This window comes from Symphodus melops, assembly GCF_947650265.1.
Source record: "Symphodus melops genome assembly, chromosome: 2".
Taxonomy (NCBI): Eukaryota; Metazoa; Chordata; class Actinopteri; order Labriformes; family Labridae; genus Symphodus; species Symphodus melops.
In genome coordinates, this window is record NC_136692.1 from 25,982,541 (window position 1) to 26,009,376 (window position 26,836).

General features: G+C 41.3%; 1 protein-coding gene across 1 annotated transcript; it reads left to right on the plus strand.

The window, feature by feature from the left end:
- The first annotated feature begins 1,253 nt into the window (after window positions 1-1,253).
- gnav1 (guanine nucleotide binding protein (G protein) alpha v1) lies at window positions 1,254-26,672 on the plus strand. Its single transcript, XM_079337347.1, has 9 exons — window positions 1,254-1,532; window positions 1,805-1,896; window positions 11,390-11,482; window positions 12,136-12,296; window positions 15,497-15,625; window positions 22,304-22,433; window positions 22,617-22,688; window positions 24,907-24,994; window positions 25,468-26,672. The coding sequence occupies exons 1-9, from the start codon at window positions 1,406-1,408 to the stop codon at window positions 25,656-25,658; spliced, it is 1,083 nt and encodes a 360-aa protein (XP_079193473.1). The 5' UTR covers window positions 1,254-1,405; the 3' UTR covers window positions 25,659-26,672.
- Window positions 26,673-26,836: the final 164 nt, after the last annotated feature.

The following is a 26,836-nucleotide window of genomic DNA, read 5'->3' on the forward strand; positions in this document are numbered from 1 at the left end:
TGTACTGTGTTTGGTACCAACGAATCTCTCCCTGGGATTAATAAAATATTTCTGATTTTCTGACCCCCATACAGACTGTAGTCTGAGCAGTATTGATGTAAATATTAGTAAAGTTTAGACATTGTGAAGACGTGCTTTCATTTTAATCATGGGCCTCTGCATAACTGAACACCCAACTTTCACATGAATGAGAGCAACACATTTGAATCTCATTGCAAAAGAAAGTGGATCAGAGGTGAATCTCTGCAAGAGGTTGGTTTAAATGTAGTTAGGGTGTGTGTGTGTGTGTGTGTGTGTGTGTGTGTGTGTGTGTGTGTGTGTGTGTGTGTGTGTGTGTGTGTGTGTGTGTGTGTGTGTGTGTGTGTGTGTGTGTGTGTGTGTGTGTGTGTGTGTGCACAGACTGACTTTTTTTTACCCCAACTTTATACACACATTTCAGGTAAAAGACAGCAGCCCATGTAAATCAAATTAAAAAGGTTAAATAGTAAAATAGCATCATAAAGTACTAATGAAAGAATATCAAAACATTGTAAAAAAAAAAAAAATAAACCAACAAAGGATACTTTTTTTTTTTATTGAAACAGGTCTTAGTGGAAAAGTTGTATACACATTTATAAACATTTTTTTTAATTAGCTCAGGCTGACTTTGTGTTGCGTCATAACGTAACAAAGTCAACTCTCGTTATTAGTGTTTTTAATGACATCATCACCTGGGCACGTCTACTCAGTGGCAGTAATTACTAACACCTGTGTGTGTCTCTGTCTCTATGATAATGTAAATGTTGGCCCTCATGTTTTATCATACAGGCTAAGTTATGAAGCTGCCAGGAAAAGTTGAAGTACAATTACAGTTGTGTTGTTCTTATCCCTGTCACCCGATAATGGATAAGCAAGGCTGTATTCAGTTTGTTTTTTGTGAACTTACAGGTGTTACACTCAGATCTGCAGCCTCAGCAGTTTATGTCCCTGGCACGTCACTTCCCAGGGAAGTCCAAAACTTTTCCATCTGGGCAGCAGCAGCAGGCGGCGGTGGGAGGAGACAGCTTTCAGGAGTATCTGGGGTCTCTGCCAAGGCGGCAGAGCGCAGTTTGAACACAGTGAAAGAAGCCCGTGGTGTTTTCATCGCTGAGGACAGTCGCAGAAAAGTTACCATCCATTAAAAATCTGCCACTGACAAGGACGAGCAACTCTGGGTCCGATGTGCGAGTTTAGTTTGTTGCAGATGGTTTGAGTTCGCTGGATGTTTGGGACATGGCCTCTTCTTTTTTCCTAGAGAGTTTACTTTTGTGCAGCTGAGCTCGGAGCATGCAGCTTGTGGAAACAAACAAACTGGGCTGATCCCGGTCCAGGCTCGCTGCTTTAGCTCACCTCTCAGGCCGGGACGGGGAGGAGATGAGCGCTCAGGATGGGACTGTGTCTCGGTACCGAAGTCACGGAGGAGAAGAAGGCGAAGATCCACAGCACCAAGATCGACCGGGAGCTGTACGAGTCCGCCAAGAGGGAGATGAATGTGGTCAAAATACTGCTGCTAGGTGAGAGGCCACATGAAATGAACTCACCTTAAGCCTACCTGCCTGGGTGTGTGCACATGAAGGCTATCATGGCTGTATAGTAAAGACATGAAGGTCCACTGGATGCAGTGTATCATCAGTACTGCTGCCTATTGAGACAGCTTCAGTGATTTAATAATCAAAACGTACTACAGATGAAAAGATGCATTGATTTATTCTGATATATCAATATTTTATGTATTTTTTTTTATTAATTAAATAGACCCTCTTTGACCACTGTGTACCTGCTGTAGGTGCAGCAGAGAGCGGTAAAAGCACATTGGTCAAACAGATGAAGATCATCCACAGCAATGGATTCACCAAGCAGGAGCTCACCAGCTTCAAGGTTGGAAAGACAGACACACACACACACACACACACACACACACACACACACACACACACACACACACACACACACACACACACAGGTTAATAGTGACACCCTTATCAGAGAACAGTCTATTAGCATACAGTGGTCTTGGGATACTATCATTCTTTGTGTCATAGTCAAGGGACGTCATACAGAATGAACCAATGATTTAAAATGATCACTGATTGGATTTTAAAGATGAGCTCAAAAAGGCTCAGTTGAAAGTTGGACGACAGTGAAAATGTGGAAGCAGCGATAGAGATGAGAAGGAAGTTGAGGCGATGCTCGATTCCTTTGGGAGACTGAGATTTCTTATGATATCCAGGGTCAGATCCAAGTTGGTATTCAGTGGTTTGGCTCACATTCGCTCCTCACTGTGTGTGTTTGAGAGAGAGAGAGAAAGCCAAATTCCTCTGTTGTATGCAGGGTTTAGATGGGAATGGGGGGAACCGGGAATGGTTGGACACAAACCACGCACATGTTTTTCCTGACAGCCTGTCTTTCACATCCCTCCTTCTCATCTCATATTTTTACTTTCGGACCTTTCCCCTCATGTTATTCAGTACGTTTTCCTCTTGCTGTTGCCCTGCCTCTTCTTTCAGTTATAAAATGAGCATGTGATGACAGAAAAGGCCTTTCTCTGCCTTCAGATACCTGCTGCAGAAAAACAACCCTGTGATTGGAATTCACAGAGCTTCAATGGAGAGTCCGAGTATTATTCCACATAAACAAATCCTCGTCTTTCTTTTATTAATCAGACTTGTGTCACTGAACCAAACTGATTTAAATGACATTTTGCTGTGCATGTTTACCTTGCAGAAAGTATTTAAACGTGGGGGAAAAAAAGACTTAAAGTTGGCCAAGATTCAGCTCTCTCACACAGATATGACATATGAAGGTTCCAGCTGTTTGTTTGAGCAGCTGCAATGTTTCGATGCCTTCTCAGATATTAAAGACGCATCCTGTTCCCCATGCGCTCTCCTCTGTCCGTCTTCTGCGTCTCCATTAGCTTGTCTGCACTAAGGTTGTCGACATTTTCAGATACTTCAATATTTGTCAGTGCCACCTGTTTCGAAAATGATACAACCTCCATTATTCCGGTCTTTTTTTCTTTTAAACCTCACAACCTTTCGGTACCCAAACGATGCCAATGTAGACATTGTGCAGGAGTTTGTTTACAGGTTGTAAGAATTAAAACAGTCAAGGGTTGGCTACACTTCTCATTTTGTTCCTGTGGTTTTGTAGCAGCTGTCGATATTGTTTGATTGTTACTCGTCTCGTATCTTAGTTTAAAATTCTGGTATTGTATTTACGCCGTCTGATACTGGACTGAACTTGGAGGGTGGAAATGGAACAAACTGTTGTGACAATGTTTAGATTTATGTCTCATACTCTGTACTGGTTTCATTTTTACAAAACATGTTGCTGCCTGGTTATGACATTCAGTTTGCAGCTTCCTGCTCATAAACCAAAGTAATGAAGAAAATTCATCGAACACCGTGCTAGCTGCCAAACATTTTTTTTAAAGCTATCCATAGGGTTGAATTAGAACACATCCAGATCATTGCACTGTGCAGACAAGGGCTGAAATGTGCTGTAGAAATAAACCTGTCTTGTCTGTCTTTATAAATTATGAGACTAACCTGTCGATAAATAACCTTTTTAACTTTGACATTTTCCATCAAATATTTTACAGCTTTTCTAGTCTTTGTCGTCACCGTCCTACATTTTTGGAAAACTAGTTGTTGGCATGTAATTAAAATTGTCATTTTCTAAAAACGTGGTCAAAAAACAGTCTGTAGTATGAAGATCAACTTTATATACAAATGACCGGATCACCCCGATGAAGGCCACAAACTGAAACACGGTAGTCTAATTTGTTAAAAAAAGTCGAAGTTGCACCATAAAATCCCCCTCTGATTTTTGAAAACATGAAATGTATCACTTTCCATATTTGATGTTTTTAATTTGATATTTTCAGTTGAATATGGGGTTTCAGTGTTTGCACATCATCACCCTCGGTTTACATTCTTTGCAGCTTTTTAGTTAATTATCATAAAATAAGCTCATGAAAGATCAGAACCTGCTCTCCTGCTCAATCTATCAGCAATGGATTTCAGGACTCCCTGAAGTTGTATAACTCAATCTGCATAATCATTACACAAAGATATTTCACGTGTGCAAACATGCACACATGCATTTCCACTCCACGTAACGCCACTCGTCAAATCTTTTTGTTGTTTCCCTTGTCAGTTAGCTGGCTGTTTGTTCTCAGGTGACGCCCTCATTTGGACGGGAAAATGACACTAACCCACAACCCTTCCCTTCCCTGTGACCATCCCAACCTCCAACAGCAAACACCGTCACACCCTCTTCATCACACACACACACACACACACACACACACACACACACACACACACACACACACACACACACACACACACACACACACACACACACACACACACACACACACACACACACACACACACACACACACACACACACACACTCAAAAACATGAGCTCATCCAGTAATGTCTGTTAGACCTATGTGTAACTTAACGTCTGTCTGTCTGTCTGTCTGTCTGTCTGTCTGTCTGTCTGTCTCTGGACCAGTTATCCCCCACTCAAAGCTCTACTTTCTTTCAAATACAGCCTCAAGGCATCTCTCCATGTCTTTTGTGTGACTTTGTGAGCAGGTTTGTGTTGCATTAGGATCATGACAGGACGCTCAGTGTGAGAGGAGGAGAGTTAGGGAAGGGGCTCCTCTTTGTCTCATCCCTTCATTATCTGCAGCCTGAGGTCGACCTGTTGTTTTTGCTGTGAACACTCTGACGGACTGAGATTTTTTCCCCTTTATTCTCTTCCAAAACACACAACTCTGTGTCAACAAGACTAATGCTGTGGTTGTGTGTGTGTGTTAATGTTAGTGTGTGTGTTTATTTTGGTGAACTGGGTTTTTGTTTGTCAGTCTTGGAGCGTCGTTGTTTCAGATTCTATGAGTATACGTTCTGCAGTTCCAGTTTGTTTCATGAATGTTGGAGCTTTCTCGCCTGGTGTGGCACTCAGGCTTTGGTTTGTGAGCTCGATGGAGGTGGAATCTACAAACACGCACGTTCTTCTTGGATATTCAGTGTTTGCAGAGCAGTCTGAGGTTAATGATTAAATATAAAAAGTCCTCGCTGGTTCAGCCACATTCCTCTTTCTTGTTTTGTTTTTGTAATGCTCAGAGGCAAGACAACTGTTCACGGCTGTTTGTTTCTTTGTTCAGAGGGATGAGCCAAGCTGGACAGACAGTTCAGTGTATCCGGAGAGCTCAGCTGGGAACAATGTTGTAATGTAGTTTGTGTTATCTGCGCTAATGCAGAGTGCACTGCAGAGTTCCCACACTGCTGAGAGTGTGTATCCTGAAAAACAAAGGGAAAGGAGAAGACTCTGTCCGTTGGACTTCCTTTGAAAATAACACACACACACACACACACACACACACACACGCACAAAAACATGGTGTCTTTTTACTCTATACTTTTCCCAGTAGGTGACGTATAGCTGATGGTAGATTCAGATTACCATACAATGACACACCTGTGTGTGTGTGTGTGTGTGTGTGTGTGTGTGTGTGTGTGTGTGTGTGTGTGTGTGTGTGTGTGTGTGTGTGTACAAGCATTGTTCATTTAAAATAATCTCTCGGGACTTAAATTTTGTCAGCTTAAAAACGTGTTTAGGACGTGGGTCTCTCTGGGTCTCCAGTCTTTGCTCTCTCAGCACTTTGACCTGGAAGCGCTTCACAAACGAACGTGTTATTATTCATAAACGCGTTACTTTTCTGCTAAATTCTGCAGGCCTTTCCTCGTACATCTTTTCCACTCTCCTTGCCGTTGTTAACCATGATGGTGGCTCGATAAACGGCATCAGCTCGCGCATGCCTTCTTCTTTCACAAAACTCAATGTGAGCATATCTCCAGTCACCTGACCAGTTTTGTTATTTTATTATAAGCTTGTCTGGACAAAAGGCTAATCTTCTTTGCTCTGGTATCATCACAATGATGAGTGCAACCAGGGTCAGCAGATGATGTGAAGTCAGTCGAGCTGTGTTCTGTCTCGGCTGCTTTCTCCTTCTGCTTTAAGGACATGTGGTTAAACATCAAACAGTATTACTAGGATATGTATGTTAAACCTCACTTAAATTGCACAGCATGTTTAGTTTGTCTTTTGTTTTGTTTTTGTAACGCGCTCTCACCTTTTAAAAAAGAGAATGACCGTAGCTGCCATAAAGCAGTTGTTGTTGCTGTAATCCAGATGGATGAGCACAAGTGTGAATTTTGAATGAAGTTCAAGTCGTAGTAGGAGAAGTTATTATGTTCTTACGATATTCACTGAGACAATCCAGAAGGCTCGGTAACACATGTAACTAGAGCTGCAGCTATCGAATATTTTAGTAATCGAGTATTCTATCGAATATCCCGATCGATTAATCGAGTAATCGAATAAATCATACTTTTGCTTAATTAACATTTAACTTGTCTCGGGTCGTCCCTACGCTTCTTTGCAGCTACCATGGTAACGCCTGCATGTTACAACCATAGTTACAACCAACCACCTCTGCTCTACAGCTGCTGACATTCACCATATTACTGACAGAGTCCCAAATTCACTTTCTGATTCACTGGTCGAGGCGGCAGGTAGATGAAAAATACAGGCCAAACACGTTTTAATGGCTGAAATAACAAATAGTGTTTTGTGTAGCCTACACATCTGTTACATTTAATTTAATTGAGAAAGCATTATGTTCTGTTGAATCAATCACACAATCAATCATCATGTCAGATCAGGAGATTGAGAAACTTTAAATATATATTTGCTAAATTATTATTCCACAAACAAGTTATCTCTTGATTTAGCTTTGAAGACATTAGAGATTTCATATAATCAGCCTGTTTATTGTTAAAAGTGTATCTCTGTCTGCTCCTGCAGCGCGCTCACAGACTACAGAGACCAAAGACGTGTCGTAGCTGCAGCTACATTAAACATGTTTTTGTACTCGTATCAAAAAAAACCCAAACTTAACGAAGTCTCGAGGCAGCGAAAATTCCTCGATGAATTTTTGTAATCGAATTATTCGAGGAATCGTTTCAGCTCTACACGCTAACTAAGATGAACTACTGTATCCTATTTCAGCGCGTGTGCTGACATGTTACTCATATAATACCATCAACAAGGAGTACTCGTACCCATCCCTAAACATCACGACCCCCTCGCTCTTGGACTCTTCCAGATTATGTCCTGCTGTGTTCTCACATCAGCTCACAGAAATTCTACTTGGGTTCTGGCAGGAGAAACTCCGGATGAAGTCGGAGCGGAACATTTGGCAGTTTGCGTTCACACATGCCGCCCAAAAAATGTTCATGATTCAGATGAGGGAGGTTTATCCACGCGTGTCTTTCTCTGTGCCATCCACCTTTCTGTCAACACTTTAGCTTTGAGTCAGAGAGGGAGGAACTTGAAAACAATTGTGAAGGCCGGCAAAAGTGGAGAGAGACGAAGGAAGGAAGGAAGTGAAAAGAGTGAAACACTTAACTGAAGACAAAGGACGGGGTGAAATAAAACTGAAGGCAGAAGCTGCTATGTTAAGTAGAGGATTCGACTGTTTGTTTTTCAGGGCCGATACAATTATTATCGGTTTATTGGACAGATATTGAACCAAATGTGCATCGGCAGTGAAAATAAAATTCCTAAGACTTTTGCTCTTGAGTCCACAGCTGGTCAAAATGACTGCAAATGAACAATGCATAGTTCATTTCTCTACAAGAAAATGATGGATGACCATAAAATAAATGAATTAAACTAAAGAGTGTAAAGTCGGGGGCAGCTGTAGATCAGTGCATAGGGACTTGGGCTCTGATTAAAAAAAAAAACAGAGCTCTTCCTGCCCACTGTAAAGTTGACAAACCATGCAGCGCTGGTCAGTCGCACGTCGCAGGACGTAGAGCTGTGCTCCAAAAATCCAGAACGGAAATATATTGTCATGTGCTCCCTGCACAAACACGTATCGATGTTACTGGATGTGGCTGCGGAGATGTGATGACAGTTTTCAGAGACAGTTGCAGTTCACGATAACACCATGACCATAGCTCTGGGATGGAGATATTTTCATGTATTTCGTGGATCTCTGACGAGCTGAATTGAAGTGTTTGAAACTGTAGGATCCTTAAAATGCCTCTGCTGAACAAGAAGGAACAGCTGTTGTAGTGAATTCTGTGTAGGACATGGTCATTATCCAAACTCAATGTTTATTAAAATGTGTATCGTATTAAATCGTATTGAGGTACGGATCGTATCGTGGGGTTCTGGGAAACATCCAGCTCTAGCAGGAGGACACAGCATCTACCGGTAATAACCTTTAAAACACTTTGGTAAAGGTGTTTTCTTAGTCAAGCAGATTTCTGAGGACTTTTGCGTTGTAAAAAAATAAAATAAAAAAAAGGTGTGAACTCTCTGTGCTGTCCCATACAATTGTTGTGGGAGACTTAAAGAATGAGTAATGATTTTTGTAAATCGTGTTGTTGGGATTGAAATTGCATGTCTGAGAGGATGACGGTGATGATTGAGCAAAGGGAGACAAACACACAAAGCAGCTTATTGGTGGCACAAATCAATGCAGGGCTGTCAGCGAAGGTGCTCCTGAAACAGACTAATTTGTCCCTGATGCTGTGGTGTCAGCAGCACTGAGCCAAGCTCTCATCAGGAGATGAAGCCCTGTCGCCTCACAGAGTTATCTCACCTCACACATTTCAGACTCTGAGACACACACACACACACACACACACACACACACACACACACACACACACACACACACACACACACACACACACACACACACACACACACACACACACACACACACACACACACAGGGAGAGACCAGGGAAGCAGACGATGATGGAATTGTGATGGAATGTGAAGCTTATCTTTGGCTGGCAGAGGAAGACAAAGTGTATAATAGACACACACGCTGGCACACACTTACACACTTGACATTTCCCAACTCTCTGCAGGAGTCGCTAAAGTCTTAAAGCTCCAGAGCACTGAAAGAGAGTTGTGGCTTTAATTGATCTGAGTTTACGGTTCTTTCCCTGTCACGTTCTGCTTGGTGCTGGTCCGTTGGGTGTGATCGATGCAAACATGCTAAATGCAGCTCACTTTAATGCACAAGTTCAGGAACACCATAAAAGAGGATTAAAAGTTATAAAAACTCAGAGCTGTGTTTTCAAGGCCAGCCTGCTTAAAAACATATTCATACTGATATCTGTCTTAGACGTATGATCGAACTGTAGTGATAGATAGATATAGATGTACACAAATGCATTGATCAAACCGTGGAACAGATAAACGTGTGAAGACAAGATGCTCACTCAACTGTACGCCTGTCCCTGCTTTACAGGGTGATGATGCTTGGTTTAATCCATAGCGAGAGCAACTGATGATGTAATACAATGAAACTCCTATGAAGAGCGATTTGATTGGGGAGTAAATCTCATATTTGTTCATATCTGCAGTAAAATTAGCTGATGCTTATAGTTACTGGATATGCTATTATCAGCTGATATTGATTGATTGGATATTTGTCTTGACATGCATATACATTAACTCGTGGGCTTGTGAAAGTGATGGTTGATAGCTTTAAACAGGGATACTGTAGCTGAAAGGCAGAGTTAGTAAAGATACAGTTTTTAAGATTTTGTTTGCAGCTGTCTTGGGTCATAACAGTAAATAAATAATTGATTAATAATAAGTAAGTAATTAAAAATTCATGTGCTCTAAAAAAGAAACAAAGAAAATTTGTCATCTATAACAGTTGTAAGCCTGTGTAAACTTCGACTTGTCTCTGCACTCGGTTCCATTTTAATGAACCAATCATGCCTCCCTGCTCGCTCTCTCCCCCACGCTCAAAGCATGAGCGGAGGTCTCACAGACGACTGGAGTAGATCCTGAAGTATGTGCCAATTAAATCAAATAGACCATGAACCCATGGACCAATGAGTCCAGAATCATTCTGAATCTTCCTTAAAGAATGGTGGAGGAAACACTGCTCCTTCCAAAAAGTTTGGAAAAGTGTGCGTGTTTAATTGAAATGGCACAAATAACATATCAGATGTTGAACCTGAGAAATGTAAATGCTTTTGGAAAATGATATGCCCTTTTTGAATTTGATGCCAGCAACATGTTGGGACAGTCTTGACAAATAACTCGTGTTTTTAAGTATAAAAACACCTGATGGAACATTTCACAGTGAAGAAAGTGAACTGTCTGAAGGGAAGATGGGGAGGAGTCACCACAGTGCAGGCAAATATACACCAGCTCACGGAAACATCTCTGTCAACATAAAATGATCATGTATTAGGAGATTTCATGTCCTACACTCTTTAAGATCATTAACAGAGTCGCAGTATCTGAAGGATCTCTTTATTCAGGGGACAAGGCAGAACATTTGGAGGGCTGTGATCTTCGGGCCCTCAGACAGCTCTGCATCACCTGTGAACACGTCTGACACCGTCCCACGCATAAAGACAGTAAATGTTTCATATATGAAACCCAAACTCATCAACCCACACTGAGGCTCGAGTCTGAATGCTCTCTCCACACATGATCCTGATGAGTCGGTGTGCGGTGTCCTCCCGGACCTGGATCAGTGCATCAGTCAACTTGACGGTGGCGGATGCACCAATACACAACGTCTCATAGGTGCTCAGTTAGATTGAGGTCAGGGGAACGAGAAGGCCAATCGATAAGATCAATGCCTTCATCATCCAGAAAACGGTACAAACACTTGAGGTGGGGCAGCATCGTCTGTCACGTGTGAACCTCCTCGTTACACCTGTCGTCCCTTTCATCGACTCCAAATCACTGCATCAAGCAAGAATGAGAAAAGATTCCACTGTTATGTCGTATTCGTCTCCTCAGTTCCTACTTAGATTTTTATTTTTTATTTTTTTTAAAGCAATGACATTTCTGTTTCAACTTTTCATACGTTGTCTTTGTGGTACGTTCAGTTTAATATGGGTTTCAGTGATTTACTCTTCACACAATGGAAATGGGATTGTATGAGTGTGAGAGGTGATGATGAATGCTCAGAGATTAATGATCTCGATACTGCAGACATTTAGTTTATTTCAGCTGATTTCTTGAGTGTGTGAACTTTACCGTTTTGGTTCAGTGTAACGATCTCATAACCCATTTATTTCTACTGTCTAAGTGTTATAAATCACATGTTCACCTGTTGCAGTCATAAGAAAGTAAATAAGAAAGTCTTCCTCACTCGTGAACAATGCTCTGTGAGTCCAGATAAAACAAAACAGTGTTTGTGTACTGAGGACAAACCAGGCTTTGTCTGGATTTTGGTTTTGTCCTGTTGCCATGGTTATTCATGAGCATCCCCTTTGCTCTGTGCTCTTTGGCAGCCTGCAGTGCTGGATAACCTCCTGACCTCCATGAAGTTCGTCCTCCATGGCATGGGTGTCCTCCGGATCAACCTGGCGAACAGCAGAAATAAGGTACAGTCCATCCTGATGCGTCTTCACAAACGTGTCTCTCTGTCTGGCAACTTTCTTTTATTTCATTTGTTCATCATCATCATCTTCATCATCATCATCATCATCATCATCATCATCATCATCTATCTTTCGAGATCTTCTCTAATGTTTCAACGACTCTCTTTTCCATCTTGTTCTTCCTCCTTTGTTTTTCCTCGACCTTATGTTGCCTGCACTTCATCCAGTTCTCCACTAGAGAGCAGCACAGCTACAGCTACAGCTGCTTCGTCCAGCAGCACAGACGCATGCAGCAGCAGTTTGTTTACATGAGAGAGAAAAAGTTAGACAATGGGTGGGGATTTGATTGTGGACTTCAATTTGATTTTAGCTTTGTTGTCAAAGTTAGTGATGCTCATACTCTCTCCACCCACTCAGCACATCCTGCTGCTAGATGATGACCCAAACATTTCCTCTATTAAATGTCACTAGTGTGTGTATTTGTGTGCATATCCATTCATTTGTTCATCTGTTCTGATTACCAATCAAATCTCAAGAGTGTAGATGGACTCCTGAACTTTTCTGTGGCATCTTTTTTTCTTTTCTTTTTTTCCATCTGGCCTCTGCTCCTCCCTGACTGCACGTTTATCCATCCATACATCTGTCTCTCCTCGCAGATCCACGCTCATTCTGTCCTGTCGTGTGGGCGGTGTTTTGACGAAGATCAGGTACTGTTTCCTTTCCTCGGCCACGCCCTCTCCTGCCTGTTGGCCGACCAGGGGGTGAGAGCCGCAGCATCCAGGGGATACGAGTACGAGCTCAATGACTCTGCTCTGTAGTGAGTATTCTTCCAGCAAACACTCCCTCTGTGCTGCAGGGGTCTAATTATTAGCCGGACTGTCTGATGGCCGTGTGCTCGCTGTCACTGGGAATCAGAGTCTGGAGAGAGGGAAGTAGACAAAACCAATTACAGTGTAATTTCATGTAGCTCTACAGCCAATAGCATACATACAACTTAAATCATACATGCATTTGTTTTGCACTTGTTTTCATTGTGTTGATGGAAAAAAAGCAATGTGAATGAATTTTAAAAAATCAGACGTGAGTGGATGTGATCACAGAGAAGGTTAAAAATGTGAGTGTTTAAATGAAGGACAAACCGGACAAACAGGATGCAGAGATCAAAGTACAGCAAGCAAGAATGAAGGGTGAAAATGAAAAACAAGTGCAGAAGAGATGGCGTGTGAGATACAGAAGTAAAGTAGAGCTGAGCCCACCAGGAGGCCGTCCGTCCTCCTCTCTGTGTTATCTACACCGACAAGCTCCCTGGTTCCCACTGAGAACGGTGGTACATCACCCTCACCTATCCACGGCCTGGACACACACACATACGCACACGCACACAAATAAGACATATAAGTACTTGTGTTCTCTGTTTGTTGTTGTGCTTATCAGAAATATCAGGACTGTATTAATGAACATACAGGAAAGTTTTCATTAGTGAGAAATAAAATGAGCTTTTTTGATTTTATCAGATGGCTGCGATGAAACAAAGAGTGAAACATTTAAAGGGGTCTGAATACCCACTGTATTTTACTGACCTCACACCTTCTGTGTGCTCACTCAATGTGTAAGTACTAAGACATACTGAAACCACATTGTTTCAGGGCTATAGTTCAGTGCATTAAGGAGTTCATTTATTTTCATTGTCTGGCTTAACTTGTCTGACTACTCATGTTTATGTCCACAAAAGTAAAAGTTGTTATCTGGTATTTTTACTTATTGTTGCCGTCACCAACAAGATTTTTTTGTAAACATTTTATGAAAAAAAAAAAAAGTTTATTTTGTAAACTAATTGCATTATACCTCTGACGCCTCTCTGGACCTATTTTAAACTTTTAAAGGATACTATTAAAACTCAAACAATACCTGTTTTGTTACCATGGAAACAAAAATGGAAGATCAAGGCAACCAGTATTGGGTGATTTCTTGTTGGTTATAGTTGACCCCTAAAGGTGTGTTGTGGTATACTTGACATGCAGATCCATTGAATCCACCATGAATCGGACTTGGTTGTCCAGCTCCTTCAACAGATGCTCAAATGGTTTGATGGAGTGAATTGGAGGCCCGGTCATCATCCATCCCTGTCACAGTTCTGATGCTCACGTGCCCATTTCAGGCGCTTCCATCAGTGGACGGGAGTCCTCATGGCCTCACTAACCAGTCTGTGGCTACACAGTCCTACACACTACTACACTAACTGTGATGCACTTTGTTTTCACTTTCTGTAAGATAAGATCAACTTTATTGTAAAGCTTTTAGAAGGCAGCATTGTTACAGCGTTTATTCAGTAATTTGAGCTCCAGGATCTCTTCTGTAAGATCGAACCACAGGGCCAGCCTTCGCTCTCCACACACATCACTCAGCCTTGGCCACGACGTGAACAAACGTCGCTGGTTCACTGGTTTTTCTTCCTTTGGACCACTTGATTGATTCAGACCACTAACAGACTGTGAACTCTCTACAAGAGCTGCAGTTTTGGAGTTCCTCTGACCCAGTCGTCTGTCTAGCCATCAGTATTCATCGGAGTCGCTCACATCCTTACTTCTCCTCGCATCCAACGCACCAACGTCAAGGACAAAATGTTAACTTGTTGCCTGACATTACACGTCTCACCCACTGATAGCTGTGGATATTTGATCTTTGCATGCGAGATGGCCACAGAGACAACTCCATATGATGCTAATGTCACTATTTATCAGCTAAAGGTTTGGATGCTAAAGGTCAATCTCTACAAAGTGCTTAACTGACTTTAATATTGGTTTTAGGTTTTCTTGAAATGTCACAGTAGCCATACAATGTTAATATTATAATTCATTTCTTATTTAAAAGAAGTGACCAGTATTTGTGTGTATAGACAGAACCAATTTAGTTACACAAAGTGGCTTCTTTTTCAGAAGTAAGTTAACCTTGTGTCCTCGTGGACTCTTGATTCAATGAGATTCACTTCATTATGACAGTAAATTTCCTGACTCACCGCTGTCCGCTTTAGGATTTGAACCAAGTGTTACTGGAGATGCAGAGTAGGGATTTCTGGTATCATCTCACCAACTACCACATTGCATGGCGAGTGAATGGCTTGAAACATGAAGATCACATGAATCTGACGAAGGTCACAAGTTGAGACGCACCGGTCTAATAAAGTTCATGAAGCGTTTCTGGGGAAACTTCCAGCTTACCTCTTTAACCCTCTCTCTTTCAGCTTTACTGGAGTGACCAGTTATGATCCTCGTATTGGCTGCTTTTTACTGAAACTTTAAACAAGGAATAAAGAGCTAAATCAGTTTGGCTTCTACCTTAGCCAGGTCTCTACTTTAAAAAGAGATTTTTGAGACTTTTTTTTGGGACTCAAGAAATTTACTCTGGTAAAACAAAGTTCAACGTTTCTTTTACCAAACTGCCCTGTGTAGTGTCCAATAGGCAGGCAGACGGGTGGGCTGTGTTTTTTTCGCTGTTCAAGAAAGTGATTCAGGATGACTGTGAGAAAATGTCACAGTTATACACACACACACACACACACACACACACACACACACACACACACACACACACACACACACACAGCACATCTCAGTGTGTATACACTTGTGATACAGTTGATCACTGTAGCTGTGTTAATAGCTAATCTGTGTTTGAAAGTTGAGCCTCAGAGTGTCATTACGGTAAACCACAGAGAGAATATTCATATAATTATAATTCATGATAATGAACGGCTGCGCCTCCTGGGGCTCGAGCCTTATCGCTGCACACCCTGCTGTCTGGCAGACGGCACGACCTCGACACACACACATTGAACAAATCTTCACACCTGCAACTGGAAACCGATTTTATTCTCTTTTGATCTCAAGTTTGTTTGCAGACTCTTAATATTTATTTTCTCTGTTTCTTCTTCTGTCTCCTCTGCCTTTTTTGCTCTCTTCTGTGTCATTCTGCCTCCTCCTCCTCCTCCTCCTCCTCCTCCTCTTCCTCTTTCCGCAGTTTCTTTGAGAACATGACCCGCATCACCTCTCCAGAGTACGTTCCCACAGAGACGGATGTTCTGCGTGTACGGCTGAGGACGACCGGCGTGATAGAGACCCAGTTCAAAGTCAACCACCTCGTTTTCAGGTAGTCACTTATGAAATGACTTCTTGGAAGACTTCATACAGTAGAATGAGGAAGCTTATGATCAGTGACTCACTCCGAGCTGCTGCTGTCAGGTCGGCGCTCGAACGTCGCACCAACTTAGTTTACTTCTGTAGCTACACTCTTATCTCTGTCCACAGCCATGTGATAGGCCTGAGATTTACATCTCCTTTCAATAAGTCAATATGGCACCTATCAGCGGGCTGTACACTCATCTACTGACTGCACACACGCATATACACACACACACACGCTGGGTCTTATCAGTGGGGCAGCAGTGGGCAGGTATCTGAGCGCTGGAGGCTGATGTCAGATCAGCAAATTCACCTGTGATCAATGAGTCTCTGTCACATCATACTAAGGACTTCTGTGTCCTCTGACGATGGCTGAACTCATTTCCTGAAGCTGCTGATGGTCATGACAGTCTGAAAGATGTTGATGGACTTGATGTCTTTGCAAAATGACTGAAGCAGAACAAATGCTCTGACTTTTTGTTAGCTATACGAAGAACTAAAACCAAAACTTTTCGAATGCTTGCCTTTTTAAATTGTGCGTCATGCTCACACATTACAGATGGCGAACATTTCTGCAGAATGTGCACATGTGCTTGAAGCGAGAAGTTTCTGCATAGACTCTGTCGGTGGTTAGGTTGTAAAAATATCCAATATTTTTTCAGTACCTGGCGTCTTAAAAGGATATGTTGTGTTATTTTTTTAATGATTGGGTGTATCAAAGATCTCAATATTGATGATCTTCAGTCATATTTTTAACACAAAAATGCTGTGAGTGAGTGATGGAGCAGGAATCGTCTATATTCATCGACAAATACTCAAGTACTGACATTTATAAAGTCAGTTTTGCTTCTCATGAAGACGCAAATATTTTGTTGTCTTTTACAAACAGACAGGAAGATAAAAGGAGATGACACTGATTTGTATTTCTTAAGTGCACTTCAGTACAGCCACACTGTCAGTGTGCAGGAGTTTGCCTGACATTTTTGTTCAATTAAAATAAGAATTAGCAAACACTGGTTGTAGGGTGCTTTGTTACCCTGGCAACAAAAAGGGTATCAATTTCCTTTTGATTTTCACAACCCTAACCAGTGATGGGAGGTTCAATAACACTGAAAAAAGCTGAGGGGGACGATGCTTTGTCAGGTTGTTTTATAGAGTTTAAGAGCTGAGTGCATTTGGACTGAAGATGTGGAGAAACAGTTTGTCTTCTGAGAGTAAGACGAGCTGATGAAGTTTGGTTTCTTCGCCTGCTCTCTCACACCTTTTTAGGAGGACGTGACCTTGGTAATTATTGCATTGCCATCTAATCCATAGTTGTTTGTTTTATAGCTAAACAACATTTGTAGAAGTATGAAGAAGAAGAAGGGGTGTTTGGGTGTCGGCTCATAATGCAACATGAAGGATTGTGAGTGTTTGGTTTTCATTGAAAGGTAACGTGTGCAGTGCAGGGTTGACCGAGCTGCTTGTGTCTGCCTGCAGTGCATCCATCATACCAAGCAAATCTGATTCCTTTCTTCCTTTTTCTTAATAATGTGTACCTGCAGAGCCACAATCAAAACAACCTGTCCTTCCTCCGTGCTCCACATCACATCTCACTCTGAATTATGACGATAAAACACATTAGCTGACTTTTTCATAAGGTTCCTGTTTAGCATATAAACACCGTCGAGCGAGTCCGTTTGTCAGTAGAAGACTTCAGTCTGGGGTATTGGTGTCACATCTAAATGCTTCTTTTAAGCGTCCAGAGGCGAGACACCTGCGAGGGTTTCTGCGTCACACAGCATACACGCATTCGATGTGCAGTATGTCACCATTAAACAAACATTCATAGTAACCATGTACGTGTGGTGCTGTGCAGATGAATGCTGCGTTTCCTCACAGTATTACTGTTTACGTCACCCTTGAGTCATTGCTCGTTTATTTTGCTTTGCTAATTTGTTTGTGCAGTTTTTTCCCCCCCCCTTTAAGACATTATGATGGTGACAGTTTTAAATCTAATGGAGGGGGGGGGGGGGGAGAGAGTCCCAGGTGGTGCTGCTGCTGGATGGAGCACAAGCTCCCGCTCTCACACACTTTTCTTTTGTCTGCTGGAATGCTTGATCATAATCAGGTTTGGATTATTGACACGGGGCACCTTGACACCGTCAGTTCGTATTTGTAGATGATCTGAAACCCTTGGGGTTGATGAAGAGCTTAGCATATGTTGATGTCATTACTTCACACTTGGAAACAAAAAGGTGATTTGAAGGGATTTTTTTGGAGAAAGCTTGCAGATAGTGTGAGTGTTTCCATTCAGACTTCGAAATATAAATTCAAACAATCCGGCACTCAAAGCAGAGAAGCAGGTATCACTGTAGTCAAGTTCTCACCTTTCGAAGAAAATGTTTCACTGATAATATGAGAGTCCACTCAGAGCCGAGGTGTTGGGAAGCAGATGGGATTGCAGAGTAAATACGCGATGAAAATTTCAGCTCTGACTCATTTTGTAAATATTGAGGCTGCACTTGTAGCTAACACATTTCCAAACTGCCTCCGTCGTTGGTTCATACTCAAGTTTTCTCATCTGATCCGGCATCTGAGCCCTGCTCTCCTTTTTATTGGTTACAGATTGTTTCATGTTGAACTCTGCAGTTTAGTTATGATTCAGACCTTTTTAGTATTAATGCAGGATGTGATTAAACAAATAAATGTTTCCAGTAAACAAAAGTACTGAAAAAAACCTTTTCATGACTTTAAAAATCATGAGACAGAAATCACTGAGCTGATGGAAGTCTCTGTTGGAAAGAAAACACAAGGAAGAAATTCACCAAAAATACTTCATCTTAGATAAATGAGCTGTGTGCGTGTGCGCGTGTAAATGAGATTCATGTGTGTGTGGAGAAGCGTGAACTCTGAGAACTTTACACCCAGACAGCCTAGTTAGCATACAGATTTCCTGATTGACCTTTGACCCCTATTGGTAATAAGGGTCTGAGTCTTTTTCTGCATCGTTAACATTAAGTGCTCTGATAATTACAATTATAACACAGCAGATAAAGTGCATGTCTTTCTTATGGTTGGCAGGTCGATATGTGTAGATAAAAAGTGTTCCATCACACAGACACAGTCAGCCTGTTTTTATGTATTTGCTCTCTGAGTGCAAAAAGCTTCATAACTTTTGATTTAAAGAAAGATGATGAGCCGTAGACTGTCTGTCAGAAACTAAACAATAATAGAAACCTAAAAACATATACAATGATGTCAGTGTTCTTAAATATTAAGTCAACGACCTGAGTCATCATGTGCTCAAACCAAAAAGATTTGAATGAAATCAGGAATTTCTATCCGCTTTTATACAAACTAATTCTTAAAATAGTGAAATATTTAGAGGATTCCTCCTCTAATATTTATTCATAGCTCCCACTCTCCTATCGAGTTTATGCTGTTTATATTAGAGTAACAGTATCCACAATTAATCTGAACTCAATGTCTGCTCTCTGTTCATGTTGTCAACAAAGAGAAAGGTCTTTACCTGCTTTTTGTCAAGTGTCAAAGATAACATTTGTTAGGAATTATTTATTGATCCCTAAACTTACAGCCTTTAAATCGCCCAGAAACTGACTTTTTATTTTAGTGACTGACATATATATAAATATATTTCTAATAAAGTATAGGCTGCTGAATGTTGATGAAGAGTGGACAACCGCCCAGTTCTTGGCTCCTGAGATACCAGCCTATCAAACCATCAGAACTTCAGGGAACCCACCTAATGTATTGCAATACCTAAACTTTGACCAAAGTACTTACCAGAACTATTAACCCTTTCATCAGCCTCAGTCTTTGGAGCTTTTTATGCCTTCACTTAGAGATAGGACCCATGAGTCAGAAATCAGGGAGACAGAGAGTGAGGAGTGACATGAGGGAAAGGGGCCACAGGTCAGACCTGAACCACTAGGCCACTGGCACCACCGTAAACCTACATTCAATTTTTGTTTTGAGAACCTCCAAACCAAACAGAGAGTCTTAGATGTTTAAAGCTGGAAAAACACCAACATGTCACCATTGTTTGTTTTGTTTCCTTTATAGGACAGATAGGACAGTGGATAGAGATGGAAATCAGAGAGGGGGGGGGGGGGGTTGACATGCGAGAAAGGAGCTTTGCTAAAACCAGCGATTCCTTACAGGAGTTTTAAGTTAATGACACTGTGTGCCAGTAGCTAATCCTGGGACGCAGCCAATGAGTGCAACGCAGAGGCTGTCTGAACGTTGAAAGTCTCCTCTAATAATGACAAATTAAAAATTTAATATGAATAAAACTTAGCTTATGTTCCAATATTTTTGAGGGCACTTGTCAGCTGTGGCCAGGGGGAAATGGGATGAGATCTGATTAGACATCCATGGTGCCATCCCAAAATCCAGTTTATGATTGGCTATTTGCCTTGTGAGAGGCGGGACTTAAGTACAAATCAACTCTTCTGGCTGTTTTAACAGGATAATAAATGATTTGCTCTGTGTCTCGAGTAAACACCTGTGTCTGTTTTTCTTTCTGAATAAACAACACGACCCAGGACTTGACTCAATCTGATATGAAAGCTCCCACTGCAGAACCAGCAGGAGGGGACTGTGATCACTGTGTGAGGCAGTACATTTATTACTGATCAGAGTGTTATCAGAGAAGCTGCACATGTGTTTGTGTAATGAAGCATCAGCTTCAATGGGCCTCATTTTCCACAGAAACATTTCCATTGGAAATCCTATCTCATCTTTTGGTTGTTCCGTCTTTGCTCTCTCTCTGTGTGTGTGTGTGTGTGTGTTTGTTTTTCTTCAATAAAGAGCTGCATTAACTCGATGGATGCTCAAATAGAAGGCAGGAGGTGACACATCTGGTTTTTAAAATGAGTGAACTTATGATTTCCCTGTTTCTCTGCTCTTATGCTGTGTTGTGTTTTTCTCTCTTATCCTTTCGATGAACATTGACCTTTACGCGTTTTGTGCTTCTGTGTTGTGATTGTCTCAAAGAAATTGTTGTGATTGTCTCGGGGAAAATTGAAAAGGCTTTGTCTGGTCTGCTGGGACGTGTGACCAGCTTGCGTGTGTGATTGTAAATCCTATATTTTAGGAATATGTGACCTTATCTAGATCTAATACAATCTGTCATTGATCACAGTCAACCCTCAGTGCTACAGTAGGCTACAACATCAGCATGCAAGGTCATGAACACACCACGCACAGCTGTACACCTCTCTACGAGAGATTGAATCCAGGTAAAGGACATGTCAGTCAAAATGAGATTTTATTTCACACACTATACTAACACACACACACACTCACACACACACACACACACACACACACACACACACACACACACACACTCTTCTTGGTGAACTACAGCACAGACGATGATGTCTCTTTAATGTCTTTAATTAAGCAGCAGCAGGATGAAAATACAAACGTGTGTAATTACAATGACATCAAGTTTGTCTCTGTTTATTTGCTCATACTGAATATTGTATATTGTGAGACTTACTGCTTTTATGCACATGTGTGAGAGAGAGTGTGTGTGTGTGTGTGTGCGTGTGTGTGTGTGTGCGTGTGATTGTGAGCACACTTTTTCTTAAAAGTCCCAGAGTGGAGTGTGTAAACTGAGTCTCTGTTATGTCTCCAAACATCTGCAGCTGTTTTTTTTTTTTTTTTTTTAAATCAGCCTTTAATTTCCTCTTTTTCATTTGAGCTGCTGTGATTTAATTTGATTTCTTTGGTTATTTGATGTCTCACACCTGTGTGTGCTTGATCAATAAGGATTCATAAATATTTCCACAGAATGACATTTAAGGACATTGATGCAGAGAAAGTTCATATGTCATTATTAACTCAACTATATAGTTATTAGTTTATAGTTCTGAACTATAAAAGCATGCATATAAACCAGCAACCATAGTACAAAACCAGCAATGTTGTATTTAAAGCTGTTTTTCCCTGTGATAATATTATAGACTGTCAGCAGTGTAATATACACATGACATACAGTATATGTAACATATGAGTCAGCTTCTGTCATGTGTTCTTGGACATCAACAAAAAAACCCATTGAAGGCCCAACACTCCCACACAGGTGGGTTTGTTGTCTGTTCAGTGTATGTACTATTAAGATGAATAATGGAGTAAGAACAGTCTGTATGAAGCTGTGTAGATCACGGTCATCACCAGCTCAGAGACTTCAACAGACACTCTCCGTCCTTTAATTATATTACAAATCCTCAAGATCTTCACAATGTTCAAAACATTATTCTTCAAGGCTTGAACTATTTGCCAACAGTGTTCAGAACCGCTCCCAATCTTTCCTTTACAAAGAGTCTGGATGCTCTAACTCAGAGCAGTCGTTGCTCCGAGTCTGCTGATTGTTTTATCGTTTTTTATTTGTCGGCTTTTCAGGTAACAATACGCTGTGTCCATGATTACAGCTCGTTTCAAGCAGCCAAAATGACTGAAAGAAAACTGAATGAAGCAAGAGAAGCTGTTTTAAACGAGTTAAATACGAAGAGAAATTCAATACAAACAAGTTCAGCTTTTTTTAATGAATGTTTTGGATAAATCTATGTCCTATCTTTTGTTCTCAGTTTTCTCGTTGGTGTCTTTATCTGTTCTTGTTTTCTCTTTTGCACAGGATGTACGACGTCGGAGGCCAGAGAACTGAGCGGAGGAAGTGGATCGGTTGTTTCGAGGACGTCAGAGCGGTGCTGTTTGTCGTGTCGCTCAGTGGCTATGACATGACCCTGGTGGAAGACGCCTCCATGGTACAGGAAGCACTACCTCCCCATCATTCACTCTCTTCTTTGAAAGCAACCAGGGACAACTTGTAAATTCTTCCCCAATCGGATTGTCATTTCTAAAAGTCAGCTTCATGAAAAGTCTCTTCTCTCTCTGTGCTCCTCGACCCTCTTGAGCTGTCTGATGGTTGTGTTGTCTTCTCTCTGCAGAACCGTCTTCAGGAGAGTTTAAAACTCTTCTCATCCATCTGCAACAACATTTTCTTCCGCAGCACATCGATGGTGAGATTTTTTTTTTATCAGACACGCGTTTCCAATAACCTCAGAAGGGGAAATACTGGAACACAAACCGAAACTTTAAGACTCTGTATACTACTATACAGAGAAGATGTTTCTGGAAGTCTGACAGGTACGACAGCAACAATCTGCAGCGTCAGAAAACAAAGATCAAGTGAAGGGGGCGGGGACGCAGCTCAGTTTGTAGACGGAGCACTTGGATGAGATGAGGAGACACAAGCAAAATGTCTTTGTTGCTCTCTTTGTTCTCTATGACACCATGAGACCAGAATAACACTAATGTGTTTGACGAATGCTGTTTCCACACACACACTAACAGGGGCCCAGCCTCGGCCCTTTGTCTCTGCGTCCCCTGTCACTCGTAATTAAACAGCGAGTTGTAATTAGGGCGAGCTTTGGCGAGGTGACATTTTCCCCTCTCTGTGTTTTTCCATCCTCGTTTCCGGTAAATGATCCCATTATAACAAGCGTGTAACGAGCTTGTTCAATTTATTCCACTTAACTCTGCATTTAAAGCCCCCCTCAAAATCAAAGTCACTACGCGATGACGCGAGTGTCAACTGCTGTCCACTCTCTCCTGAACACGGATTGTAACTTTTTGAACGAGCCTGTAGGGAAAAAAAGAAACTCCGATTTCTGACCAAAACCAAAACTGGGAGAATTACAACATCAATACTTGTACTGTTGATTCAACAAGATAAAGTTAGAAATAAAAAGCTGAAGCTAAAGACTAAATTTGCAGGAATTTATTGCCATTTAACATTTCAGTATAAAAATGTTTTCATGCAGTGTAGTCAGTCTGCAGAAGTTTGCTTGTGATTAAAAACAAGACAATATTGAGGGTCTTGGACTTCTGTTTATGCTGTTGTGGTATGAAAACAGGTATCGATGTTGTTTGATTTATACGGAGCTCCTGACGCCCCCAAAACAAAGTGTCTTGTGCTCACAGCAAAATAACTTGAGGGAGCGAGATAATTATATTGTGAACACAAGATTTTTTTTTTCCACCTTTCTGGGGTCATGGTTTCAGGGGCACCGTAGATTTTGAAATGTAGAATTCTATCACCATGACAACCCAAATAGATTGAGCTCATAAAGCTAATGAATTAACAGTTAGTGTTTGAACTATATTACTCAGGAAATATCTAAAATCCTTCAAAATGCTGCAGTATTTATCCGATGTGTTTCTCTTTGTAAATAATTCCCTTTTTGTAACCGTAACGACTTTTTGTACGCGGCTTCATTAGAGCCAAATGAGCAGTTTAATGTTTCGTGTGTGACGCATTTATGTGCAGGGTAGTGTGTGGGCCCGCACATTAAACATGGCCACCAGGCTCATTAAACAGAAGTGTTTAATGATACCTTTTTAACGTGGGAGAGAGATTTGTAACCTCTACCTCAGTGAACTCTAATTACACACCTCAGTGTTGCTCTGGATCTGGTTCATTGAAAATCTGCTCTACCTGACCCCGCCCCTGTTATCATCAGTGTTATTATCAGGGCTTTTTTTTCTTTTTCTTTTTTTCGGTCAAACAAGCCAGAGAAGAGAGAACTCTGGTGTAGTTTTAATTGGTTGACGACAAAGTGAAACACACGTGTAAAACATGGAGGCAGTGAAACAGGAAAAAGAGAGATTTGTAGAAGTATTTTAGTATCTGAGCTTGTTGAGCGTCCGCACTGGAGACTTCACAAGTAATCAATCAGACTAATGTGTGGTGGGAGCTCATTGATCCACCATCACCTTAAACGTTCAACTATTGATTTGAACATTTAATGTCAAAATCTGCAGAATGGAAACGACTGTGACAACATTATTTGAAACTGATTTATCGGTTTCATCGTTTGGTGAGTTATTACTGCGCTTGAGAGGAGAATCAAACCAACGTTTCCTTTTTACCACGATCTTTGGGATTGATTTGTTCTTTTCCGCATGAGAGGAAGCCTTTGACTTGTGATGAGCTTTCTTGTGTCTAAGCTCTCTCTCTGTGTGTGTGTGTGTGTGTGTGTGTGTGTGTGTGTGTGTGTGTGTGTGTGTGTGTGTGTGTGTGTGTGTGTGTGTGTGTGTGTGTGTGTGTGTGTGTGTGTGTGTGTGTGTGTGTGTGTGTGTGTGTGTGTGTGTGTGTGTGTGTGTGTGTGTGTGTGTGTGTGTGTGTGTGTGTGTGTGTGTGTGTGTGTGTGTGTGTGTGTGTGTGTTTTGTTGCAGATTTTATTCATGAACAAGATAGACCTTTTTCAGGACAAGATTTTACACTCTGGCCGACACCTGCGGTTGTACCTGCCACAGTTTAAAGGTAGGCCTGCGTCATGTCTGACTCCCCTGCCTACGTAGAATCATAAGACAGAATAAATAACCGCAGCAGTGGTCACAGTCGGACAAAACGTCAAACTCTTTTTAAGGTGCATCTGTGAAATCCAGTCCGTTTAATTTATCTGTGTACTCTTCAGTGAGGTGGTCATTTGCACTGCTGTTCAACTGCACTACTCTTAGATGTTTCTGTTCAAAGTATTAGATCCACATTGCATTATGTATACTTTATATTTAGGATTTTTGTAACTGTACATTTTCTAAAAATCAGCGCTGCCTCAATCAACAGCTCTGACTTGATTTTAATTTTCCCCCTGAACACAAATCAGTATGGTTGAAGAATGCACAGAGCAACAACACTATCTCTCCTAATCCTCCTGCTGGGCCAGTTATACTCTCCTTCACTATTCTGTGTAGAGCAACCAGATGGTTGACATTAAAGTCTTCTTATTCGTCCAGGTGCAGACTGCGACGTGGATTCTGCTGCCCGCTTCATCTCCGCAACCTTCGTCTCTCTTAACACCACGCCCAGCAAACTCATCTACCACCACTTCACCACGGCAACCGACACCTCCAACATCCAGGTGGTCTTCCAGGTGGTGATGGACACAATAATCCAAGAGAACCTGGAGGCTGTGTCGCTGTTGTAGCTGCAGGATGAGATCAGAGACTTCACCTGACAGTTGGTGCTGTCCATCTTTGGGTATCTCATTTAAAGAGACAAAAACGGAAATAAAACAGTTTCAAGGACGTGAGGATAATTTGCTCAAAAAACTGTGACACTCTTTGCCATTGCAGCATCTTCATTTATTTTATGTAGCTCAGATAAACCGTTTGAAAAAAGGACCTCTTTGATTAAGTCTTCAGGGCTGAGCCCTAAAATGTCTCCTTTTAAAACCTTGGAGTGAGAACTATGGACGTTCGTAATGTTTTTCCTGTGTTATAGATCATGCCTTCAAATATTGATAGTATGCCATTTATTTGCCAATCTCTTCCTCTGTGTGTTTGGACAGAACACAGAGGGTGTGAGGATTTACTGTTTGTCTCTTACTTCCTCGACATAGGGTTCACTCATGCATACCTCAGTGTGTTTGCCTGCTCATTCATCACTGTGTCTCTGCTGTCCTCCTCCTGTGCGTCACACTCTCTTAATGCACCCCACTTTGTGTTTACTTGTTCTGAGCGGAAGTCACTTGTTCCCATGACTCTCAACTTGGGTTTAATACACTTCTTTTTTCCACCTCTGAACATTATTGTTCCAATATGTAACACACACACACACACACACTCACACTCATAAACACTGATTTGTAAACCAGAATCAAACCCTCTGTGATTTGTGAGGCATCAAACCTGCTGGGGGCTGTTCTATCACACCAGCTCCTCCGACTCTCGTAATCAACGCGATGTGATAATGACTGATACTGACGGAGAAACAAAAAGACAAAAATATCCTGAAGTGCCTTTTTTGTGGATGGGGCTTTGCTGTAGAGGAATTCAAAAGCTTCATTTGTGTTTGAAATGTTTGTATATTTTTACATTCTTAAAAAGTGCATTATAAAATCTCAAAGCTCTCTTGCACCATATACCCAAACTGTGACTTTATAGTTTGTACTTTGTGTTGTTCTTAAAACTGCAATACAAAATAAATGATGTGCTGGTAAGTGTATTTATGATATTTTTTGTGTGTTTTAGGGAGATTGCAAATTGATTAATTTAACTAACAGGTCCAGATCCCTATTTTACCATTTTGAATCCATTCAGGACAAACTTGAGCCACACAACAGCTTACCGGTGTTTGTTCGTTTTAATAAATAAAATAACTTAA

Excerpts from the sequence above, each read along its gene's own strand:
- gnav1 (XM_079337347.1), top strand. The coding sequence starts at position 1,406 with ATGGGACTGTGTCTCGGTACCGAAGTCACGGAGGAGAAGAAGGCGAAG. Across the intron at positions 22,434-22,616 it reads TGGTGGAAGACGCCTCCATG|AACCGTCTTCAGGAGAGTTT; the intron begins GTACAGGAAGCA and ends TTCTCTCTGCAG. Across the intron at positions 24,995-25,467 it reads GTACCTGCCACAGTTTAAAG|GTGCAGACTGCGACGTGGAT; the intron begins GTAGGCCTGCGT and ends TTATTCGTCCAG.